General features: G+C 36.0%; 1 protein-coding gene and 1 long non-coding RNA gene across 2 annotated transcripts; both read right to left on the reverse strand.

The window, feature by feature from the left end:
* Window positions 1–302: 302 nt before the first annotated feature.
* On the reverse strand, window positions 303–1,317 carry LOC148693385 (uncharacterized). The gene is made up of 2 exons (XR_015952766.1): window positions 1,135–1,317; window positions 303–501 (listed from the first exon to the last, which is right to left on the reverse strand). It is a non-coding gene; the product is annotated as an uncharacterized LOC148693385 (long non-coding RNA).
* A 2,276-nt stretch (window positions 1,318–3,593) lies between these two features.
* Window positions 3,594–9,129, reverse strand: LOC137730348 (putative laccase-9). Its single transcript, XM_068469411.2, has 7 exons — window positions 8,939–9,129; window positions 8,489–8,640; window positions 7,614–7,858; window positions 5,733–5,858; window positions 4,782–5,373; window positions 4,140–4,495; window positions 3,594–3,886 (listed from the first exon to the last, which is right to left on the reverse strand). Exons 1-7 carry the CDS (start codon window positions 9,035–9,037, stop codon window positions 3,747–3,749), a joined length of 1,710 nt encoding a protein of 569 aa, XP_068325512.1. The 5' UTR covers window positions 9,038–9,129; the 3' UTR covers window positions 3,594–3,746.
* Window positions 9,130–11,115: the final 1,986 nt, after the last annotated feature.

Below are 11,115 nucleotides of genomic sequence, written 5' to 3' on the forward strand. Positions count from 1 at the left end.
AACTGCCTACTATTGACTTCCGTACCACCCATAAAAGAATACTTCTCTTATTAAACTTACATTTAGTTTAACTATAAGACAAATATTATAATTTTGTAGTTGCCTTATTAAAAGTTATATGCTCAATTAGTAAGTCTAAAGAATATGAAATGAAGATCTTGTAATCTAAATAAGTTAGATTAATGAGATCTTCTGACACGCCCCGACCCCGATATTCCCCGAATACCAAGATAGGCACGTGCTGGCCGACACCCGAGGGTGACAAAAGCCATTTATTAAGTGCAAATGTTGAAAACAAGGGATAAATAAGGCTTATAAATATAAAAGAATAATGAATATGCAAATAAGGACCGTGTTCAGAGCACACCTCTAATCTAGAACACTAGAAGAAAATAATATAAAATTGAATGAAACAAAGGAGTGGGTCCTACACCGAGAGGACTCGAAGATGCCGATGCGGAAGTGCCTGGACGTCAGGATTGTATGCCTCGATTCTAAGTCCTGAAGGGGGCGCAAAACAAACATGAGTGGACCAAGTTGATATATATATATATATAATAAAACAGTTATCAACATACTAACCCCCATGTTTTATGAAAACACACATATAATGAGAAACATAGGTTTTCCGACACCTAGCATGTCGTGCAATATCTCAAATCATAATTCGCATAAATAATAAACACTAGTGAATGTCCGATATAACTCTTCAGGCTCCATGCCAGCTCCCCGTCTCTGAGCAGACAGTCAGAGGAAAACACACTCCAGGCCCTATGCAAACACCAAACCGTTGCCCGGGACGGACCGGATCTATCCCTACGTCCCGTAGCGGAAAGGACCACTAGGTAAGTACAAAACCAGTGAACATACATATATTGAAAATCAACTTCATAGTATAAAATCATCCATCATCTATACTATAAAGAGGTGTTCTAAACATGTTCTAAATATCATATCGTCATCCATCAGATATTCTATAAGAACATGGGTTATAGGAAAAATAGTATAATTCAAACTAGCCTCAGTAAGCATGTTATCTCATAAAACGTTTCATAAAACATAATCATCAAATCATGCTTTTCATGTATGCATTTATATTATCAAAACATGCATTTTTAGAAGGGGTCCACTCACAGTACTTTGCCGTCGAAAAGCCACGCCATCTAGCGAAAAAGGAAACGCTACAGATAATCGCCCCTAAGCACATAAATGGTACATTTAGTCAAACTCTACTCAAACGATTGAATTTGGGAAAACGGACATCGGAAACGGGTTCAGGACGTCGAAATTAACCTAGGAGGGGTCCCGCACGAAAACCCAAAAAGTAACGGTCAAAGTCAACGCTGACCGTTGACTCGTCAAAGTTAAAAGTCAACGCTGACCGTTGACCCAGTCAACGGGTGAAAGTCAACGGGTCAACTGGTCAGGGTCACGGGTTTGGGCTTTAGGGTTTTTGGGTTAGGGTAATTGGGTTAGGTTTTAGGTGGGTTGGGTTTGGGTTAGAAGGAAAATGGGTTTGGGTTTGAAACCTCACGGCCCAATGGCCTAATTAAAAGGGTAATGGGTTTGGGCTTGGCAGGAAAGGCCCAAAGGCCTTGGGTGTTCGCCGGATTCTAAGGAGGGAGAAGGCCGGTTTTCGACCGGAGAATTCCCAAGCTCCGATGAAGCTCAAAACTCAACCAAAACATGTCATTCAATATACCAAATTGAAGCCCCGAAGGTAAGGAATCGAAATATACCCTTGGTTTCCGTCATTGTGGCTGGAGTTGGCCGGAAAACAGCCTGGAAGCCACGGGTGTCCGCCGGAAACTGGGTAAGATTCAAATGAGTATAACTTCTTCAATACTCAATGAAATTAGGTGAACAAAAAGAAAAGTTGTAGGACTCAGCGAGACGAAGAGATTGATACCTCGCACGTCGACCAACTCGTCGTGGTTTGGCCGGAAATTGCCTCGAAAGGGGCGGTGCTCGCCGGAAAACTGGGAAATGTCTCCGAGGTGGTTTCTTCATGGTTTGACATCCAAAACACAACCACGGGGTTAGAAAAGAGTTATAGGTGTGGGCATGGGTGTGTGTGTGTGTTCTTGTCGGAGGAAGGAGCACCGAGAGGGGGGGAAAGGAGAGAGCACGGAGAAAGAAAGAGAGAAGAGAGGAGAAACTTTTCAGAGAAAAAAAAAAGAAAAGGGAAAGGGAACCGGGGGACAAAACAGGGGGTGAGCCCCTTGGGCTCACCAATTAAGGTTCAAAAACAATTTTAAAAAGGAAGGTATCCCCCAAACTTAGTGAAAATACAAAATAATACCTATTTTCTTCCGTAAATCCCGGGACGGGTTGTTACATCTTCTCTTTCTCCTGCATATCATAAATGTCCCTTATTATATGATTGTCAATTAAGCATTAAAAATCAATAAAGATTAGTACATATCTACCGTGTACACTCAATTTGCAGAATCATTGGTGTTAAGTCATTGGTGTGGACACACTAAGAGAGTTATATATGTGCTAAATAGTGAGTGAGTTCATTGAACACGATCGAACGAGAACCATTATACGAAAGTTTAATTTACTTTAGTGTCGAGTATGAACTATAGGGGTACTAAGCCAATGAGTCATACAACTCTAGGAGAGAGTAATTGAGTATGGACTAAGGCAAGAGACATCGTCGGCGTTCATGTCAGGGCGCTCAACCATGGAGACAATCCATCTCTTACGAAGATCGATGGAAAAATATAAAGGTATGAAAAAGGATTTACGCATGTTCTTTATTGATTTAAGCTATAAAGGATATGTATGATGAAGCAAGGATTGTAGTAAGAACTCATGAAGGACAAACCGAAACTTTTCCCGTAACTGTAGGGTTACATCAGGGCTCATATTTAAGTCCTTATCTTTTACATTGATAATGGATGAGTTAACGGGACATATCCAAAATGATATTCCTTGGTGTATGCTTTTCGCGGACGATATAGTGTTGATAATAGAACTCATGACGAAGTAAATGCAAAGCTTAACTTTTGGTGGGAAGTGTTGAAATCTAAAGGTCTTGCCTTAGTAGGCTTTGGCCTTTAATCAAAGGTGTTGATTGTTTTGTAGGTATATTTTCATCAAGACGAAGGCGGCAGAAATTTGCTACCACATTCTACCTTTTACATCACCCTTTAAAGATCATCTATGAAACAATTAAACTAGATCTGAAGCTATTAGTCATCTATTGGTTATTCAATAAATAGACAAGCCATGTTTCTCACTCAGACATTGAGATTTTGATAGTGTTAGCTGAACAGTTAAATCAAACGATTTTCTGATTCAGTTGATTCTTTGTAGAATTGATCTTTAAATGTGGTCTAGAAAGTAGGCTGATTTGATCAGCATGCAACATTGCAAGATGAAGATGAAAGAAGAAAAGATAGAACAAAAAGGTTTAAATGAGATGGTTGCTAGCATATTGGGCTAGTACTGCATAAGAATGAGAGCCATGAGTTTCAAAAAAAAAGAAAAAAGAATGAGAGCCATGTAGCTCTTTAAGATGTCACTTTTACTTTTGAAACGAGCTTTTTGCGTGGAAAGATTGATCATAATTCATAAATCAGGCTTAAGCAGTTAAACTACCTTAATGATTTCAGGATGAAGACAAACATATATAATCACTCAAAGGCAAGTACTTGAATCTTACAATTATTCCCACAAATCATAATTAGTACAAAATTCTAAATGGAGATCGATAATAGAAAAGAGAGTCCAAATATCTAAGACTTGGAACAAGGAGGCATATAAGCTGGCGGTGGGCGAATGCTGGTTTCTGTGGTATTTCCATTCCTAACTATGAGCACAGTATCCATTCCCCAGCTGGTATGTCTTTCCAAGTGGCAATGCACAAACCATACTCCTGCAAAATCATAATCAATTAGTTTCGTGGTTGCTCTTAATTAATCACCTTAATACCTCAAACATGTAACGCACGTTACTTTGGTAGCTATAAAACTAAGAGAATGATACTATCACAATATGTATTACCAACCCAACCATATTATAAAATTTTGAGTATTTATTATAAGTATCAGACTATAAAATATGGTTCTCCAGTAGAGAGACCATGCATGTGACGTTGTAACGGGTACACTCAAAATTATATAACTTACCAGGATTATCGGCTTTAAACCTAATGGTTGCCCATCCATTCTTTGGAACTCCAATGGTGTTAACTTCTGGGGGATCAACCAAATTGTAGGTCTTGGGTGATGTTGTATTGTTAAAATTTCCGGAACCAGTTCCGACCAAATAGAAGCTGAAACCATGGAGATGCATTGGATGGTTCTCGGGTGTGATGATGTTGGTTCCTTGGAAGATGATCTCAACTCCTTCACCATATTCGATCATCCTCACCCTCGTCCCAAAGTCCGAATATATTGTGTTGTTACCCACGTCTCCAGTGTAGTTGAAAGGATTAGGCGGATTGTCCGGGAAATTAGAACTGTAAACTCCACTGTTATTTCCCCTGTACAAACGAAGGAAGGTCAAGTTTTTTAACGTTAATTGATAAATATGGAGTTATACTTTGCTGTTTCTCCATTTCTTATGAGACTAGTTACTTCCATCAATCTTGGATCAGAATATAATTAATTTAGACTCCATGGCAAGTAGGATTTCAAGACGCAGCCCATACTAGCAATAAAAATGGTAGCATTAGCAACTGTCATAATTGAAATGGCAAAAATAACCATCATAATAGAAATATTAAAATCACCAATAATTGTTTTATTGAAGAAAAATATTGTACGTACCAATAGTATGCTTGCAGTACATAAACAGATGGAATCACGAAACTGATATTGTTTAAGCTTGCAGAAAGTGCATTATTATTCGGGCCTTCACATGAAGAATTAGCACAAATTCTTTCATTCATTGCAATAGTTATAAAGATCCTGGAATGAATTTCCAGTGGGACATCAATAGGGTGCTCTTTGCTTGCCAAGGCCCTGATTTGCTTAGTGAAGTTATCAGCAGCAGTTGTATCGGCTTCCGCCGGAAGAGTTGGAAAGGGAGTGATTGATGGGATGCTGTAGTTGCCGTTATATTGAACAATTGCACTGGTGGTGCTGTTGTTATGTGTAACATTAGTTCCATCCATAAAAGGATGAGAAGCCATGTAATACTGGCTGGGAGGTTGGTTTGCGGTTACTAAAATGTCCATGGTTTGGCCTGGAGTTATCATGATGTAAGTGGTGTTTATAGGTTTTATGTATGAAGCATCTTGTGCTACGACTGTGAGGGTGTGGTTCGCGATGGCGAAAAACTGTTCTTCGTTCATCACGGCGTTGATTACCCGGAGAAGATAGGTCTTACCGTAATCAACCATCCATCGGTATGTTGTCTCTGCATGCAACACAAAATCCATTAATTAGTACTTGTTTTACACAAATCACTACAAACCCTAACAGATGATTCTTGTGAAACTTTAGGTTGGTAGCAGAAACAATTTATGTTTAGAAGGAATCAAAACACTTAACACTATATCAGCTGTTTGGAGTTTAGAGACTATTCATGAGATGACGTATTCTTATATTTGAATAATGAACTTGGTGTAGAGAGTATATGGCTTAAATTTACTTGCGAAGACCAAATAAAGCTAAACTTACTTTCCATGCAATGCATATATATATATATATAGAGGAAACATTTAAAAGGAAGGGATCTCCATTTTTTTTTTTAAAATGAGATTTAATTAGTCTTACCATTGGAACAACTATACAAATCTCCGGGTTGTCCGTTAATTGTGAAGGCATCTGAAATATTTGGTTCGCCACCTGTTGCGAGAGCCTCTTCCATTATTTCCATCACATCCCCCTTAAACCATGATCCTGCCAAGTTAGATACTTAGTTTTAATGTATATACATGTGCAATTTAATATTTATAATTTACGTACTCTACAATAAATCCAATGGTACAACTGTACGATGAAATAATTTTGCACCACAAGGCCACAATAGTTGTTTATCTTTTGCAAATTGGAAGTTGGTTTTTTATTGTTTACGCACGAATAATGCTAAAAAAACTAAATTTTAATAAAAAATGATGTGGTTTTCTATAATTGGATTATTATTTAAGTATTGGCTAATATGCTTATTTTCTATTGATGACACATCATTTGGTTTACAAATTTGAATTAAATTTTTTTATCTACCTAGCATTACCCTTTACACAGTATGGAAACTTGCAAAAAGGGAAAGGGAATGCGTTCCAGAGTTTCAAAATACAACCCGTTTTTGTCTTTTTACTTCTCAATGCACATCACGCATAATAAGTTTATGCTAATATTGAAATACTGACAATTTTGATTCCGTATATGACACCACAAAAACACTAATAAAAGGCTTTTCTAGTTTTTGTTTTATGGAGATATTTTTCGTATATCCGGTAGATAGACAAATAATATGCTATTCTGCTTATAATATATTTTAAAGTTGAACATATACGAGAAAATTTAGGTTTACTATAAAATAAAGAAATATTTTTGCACACTACCCTTAAATGATGATGATACTTATTACTCTATTTATCACCATTAGATAAGTTTAAATTTTAAGATATATGCAGCTAATAGACACAAATCTCATAATTAAACTCACTCAGTGATAATAAGTATAATGGTAAGCGTTATTATAATCTGAAAGTTATAAGCAAAAGTGTATTTATAACATAATTGACAATATTGATGATGTATAATACAAAGTATTTCTTTTCTGTGATATGAAACTCATACTACAAACAATATCAACCACGCAAATTACGCAAGAAAGACTAGAATTAACGACTTTTGGATGTTTTCTAGTAAAAAAAAATTATTAGAACGATGCCTTTTCAACGATGAATATAAAGAAAAACAATGAGAGTCTCTTTTGGAAGGTTCTATGGAATAAACAGTGCACGTGTTACATCTAAATCCCGATTACGTCATTCTTTGAATCATGTGATATTTTATGGATTTAGATTCTCTCATGAGTTTAAAAGGCTGAGCCTCCTGAGCAAAGCATATAGGCCGTTGGATCAAAATTCAACGGCTACAAACAAGAGAATCCTTTAAAAGTTATAATAATTGTAGTCGTTTGATCAAAATCTAATAATCCGTATGTTTTGCTCAATAGACTTAGCCTCCTAAGCTCAAGAGAGGATCCAAATCCATATTCTATAACAAAAATGATGAGACCTGATAGTTCTGATGACTACTTAACCACCAAACCATAAAGTATATACCAAAGTAACGTGGTGGTTGGAAAATAAATAAAATCTTTTCATTTTACATTCATTAAGTTATTTAGGCATATAAACTAATCACTTCCATAATTTCAGATGTTCTCGAGTATTGTATTTCGGATTTACCTATATTAAAAATAAGATTTGGTAGGGTATATGCATTTATTTATTACATGCATTATTTAATGGTCACATATGCAACTCAAAATGGAGAATATCATATTTAACCACAATTTTATGTGCCTAAAGTATATTAAGTAATTGCATGTATTGTGATCAATCCACAATTTTATGTGCCTAAAGTAACACGGTTATAACTAAATAATTAAAGAATTAATAGATATGAAACTAATGAAAGTACCTAGAATAACTGTTTCCTGTGCATCTGGTGTTGCAAATGGATAAGTGGTGCCGGCAGCCGGTAAAATAACAATTGCACCATGGACGGTGGCACGTGTCCAGTCACTATGAGCATGCCACCATAATGTTCCTTCTTCACTAGAGAATATAACTTCGTATGTGAAGTTTGTTCCTGGTTGAATAGGGCACTGAGTGATGTTTTCAGGTCCATCGGACCATGGATTTCTTGGGTTCTTCACTCCATGCCTGTACAAATTAAACAACAAATTGAGCAGTGAATTATGTGTTTACTTATAAAACAAAAACAAACCAAGCTAAAAGCCATATGCATATACAAATTCCTTTAGGAGGATGCACAACAATACACACATGCATTAAAGCTATTGGTGGGAACTCAAGTAACGTATACAAAAGTCAGAAGACACAAATTTAAGGTGTTCCTTCACATCCATTGCTTCAGTCTTTTTATTTTCTATCGAACAATATGTTTACATTAACTCGAGGGGAAATGAAATACTAATCAACTTACTATTTACGATCTCTCTCTCTCTCTCTCTCTCTCTCTCTCTCTCTCTCTCTCTCTCTCTCTCTCTCTCTCTCTCTCTGTTTGAAAAAGAATGCTACTCAATGTTCATTAGCCTTAATGAATCTAAATTAAAAACGCGCTTAGCTAGCTTAGCTGTCAATTATCACTATGATTTTTCCACCGAGCTTATTATTCATCATTCTTTTTCTTTTTTGGTAAGTATCCACCAAGCTAAGCTTTCTATCTTTCAACTACAATGACTCTTGGTCAATGTAAAAAAAAACAAGCACGCACTCACACACAGAGCTAGCCATGGGCTACGACTAGGGGAGGCTGCGAGAGAAGTTTACCAGTGAACGGTGACCCCGTAATTTCCTTGGTTGTGGACATTGATAAAAGCGGTGTCTCCTCTGTCAACAGTGATGGTTGGTCCCGGAAGGGTTCCATTCACAGTTAAGATGCTCTTTGTGCTACAAAGCCTTGTAAAATTTGTTTCTTGCAGCTGCGAGATATCAGCAACGAGCCAATAACACATTCACGATGAGTGAAATACCCAGAAAAGATCCGATGTTATATATTCATCACAAGAGTTGAAACCAAAAATAAAAAACGTTCCCAAATTACCATGCAGAAAATATGAAGTAAAGACATTTTTTTTTTTAAATACAACCACATATTTACAGTAAGGGTGAGACAATAGGGCAAATGATATTCGAACTCAGCTTCTACTATAATCAAATATATGACCTCTCAAAATCAAGACAACAAGTTGGCATGCAGTATATGTAGCAAGCACTTACAACGAAATCATAATAGTGGATAGCGCCATTAGCCTTGCTCAGGAACATAAACCCTACAAGAACTAAGACCAGGAAACCCACGTTGTTACAGTTCCCCATTTTCAGATGTTTGTCTGTAAACTAACTTCCCACCCTGTGTCCTTCAGGTCGCCCTTGAGATGTTGTGCGAGTTGGATCTCCGCTCGACTGCAATTTATAGAATAAGACTTCGTAGCAATTAGTTGCTTCTTTGATTAGTAGACACGACTCCTTCCCACTTTTTTATTTTTCCACTTGATTGAACATATCACATTACGTACCTAACAAACAAAAAAATAAAAGAAAACCACAAACACATGAAAAACGAAGTATAAAATGACCTAAGGGAAAACATAGGTGCTGAATCAATGCAACTATGCTTTGTTGGTACTTCGTATAGGCACTAATACTTGAATTCCGCACAAAATATGTCATGTATGAGTATGATTCTCTCCCCTCCTATTTTCATGCTCTTCTCTCTGCTCCTCTTATTTTGTATTTTTGTCTTGTTGTCTTTATAAAAAGATCAATATAAGATGTTAACGTGGCTTAATCGTAACAATTCAAGTATGAGGGAAGGAAAAGAAAGAAAGATTAGGAGGAAAGAAAATCCTCTTCCATTTTTCATATCAACCTAAAAGTGATATGGCACACTAACAAGACTAACAATAGTCCAGTAAATGCCAAATCAAATAACTAGGATAGTGACAGGGTAAATACGTTACCCTGGTATTGCACGAAGAAGTTAATGATCCAAAACATCTTGTTTTTCCCTTTTTTTTTTTTTGTTTTTCGTTCCATTCCTTAGTACTTGCCTTTTGTAACGCGCTTTGTTCTTTTACATCTTATTATCTCTACTAATTAATAAAACACGTATTATCGATCAAAATTCTACGAAATTACCAGTTTAACCATCTAATTAAAACAGAACATGAATAAGAAATATGAGGTGAAAATGTAATTTCACACAACCAAATTTTGTTTTTTTTTTCTTCAAAGCCTCACATACATGTGATGTTAAAATACCTCCAATATAAAAAATTAAAAAAAAATTAAAAAATTAAAAAAAAACCAAAAACAAAAACCTTCTACTCCCCCCACGTTCTCTCTCTCCCTCTCTCCTTCTCATCTTCTAAAAAAATGTGTTCATACACATAAAATGTGTAGGTAAATGCTAGTTTACTTATAATTTTTATTCCTTTTTAATTTTTAAATATTTTTTATTTAAAAAAAAATTTAAGAAATAAAGGAAAAAACTAGCATCTACGTGGGTATTTTTGTTTTGTTAGTTTAGATTTTTTTTTAAAAAAAATTAAATTTTTTTATTTTAAAATCCTAATTAGAGGAGAGTATTTTGGAATAATGAATAATTCAACTTTTGTCTTCTGCCCTTCTATATATATGGACAATATTGTTTCAATCCTTGTAATATAATTTGTATACTTTTTTCAAGTGATGCTATAATATGGATTTAACACATTTTATTTATGAAGGTGTTGTTGAGAGCAGAAATCACGCGTTGGAGATCCTTCCCATCCTTCCTACTTGAACTGTTACGATTAAACTACGCTAACATCTTATATTCATCTTTTTATAAAAACAACAAGACAAAAAACACAAAGTGAAAAGATAAGAAAGAAAAGGATGAAAATAGCACGGAAGAGAATCTTCCTCCATTTTCGATATCAACGTAAAAGTGATATGACACACTAACAAGACTAATAGGGGGCGTTTGTTGCGCCGGACTATCTCGGACTGGATTAGCTTAAAGGACTAAGCTGGACTGGCTTAGACTAGACTAAACTGGACTAACTTAGTGGAGCGTTTGGTGCAGTATTGGACTAAGAAGCTGGATAATAACAAATTCTAATATTATTTTATTTAATATATAAATTATTAATATTTTATTATGATCTTATCTTTTTCTCCATCTTTTCCTACCATTTCCGTCTCACTCTTTTCCTCTTCTCTCATCGTCCCACCCTCTCCCTCTTTTTTTCCTCTCACACCTCTCAATTCATGTCTCTTTCTCATTCCTAGTCAAACTCTTTATTGATTCCAGTCTCTATTTCTCTGTCCTCCCTCCCTCTCTAGCTATGCGTTGTTCGAACGGAACCTCACGGCTCCAATTTTCCCGAGGAGTTGCAGTTTGGCCAACC

The sequence above is a fragment of the Pyrus communis genome, chromosome 10 (assembly GCF_041283825.1).
Source record: "Pyrus communis isolate YQ-2024b chromosome 10, ASM4128382v1, whole genome shotgun sequence".
In the NCBI taxonomy this organism is placed as follows: domain Eukaryota; kingdom Viridiplantae; phylum Streptophyta; class Magnoliopsida; order Rosales; family Rosaceae; genus Pyrus; species Pyrus communis.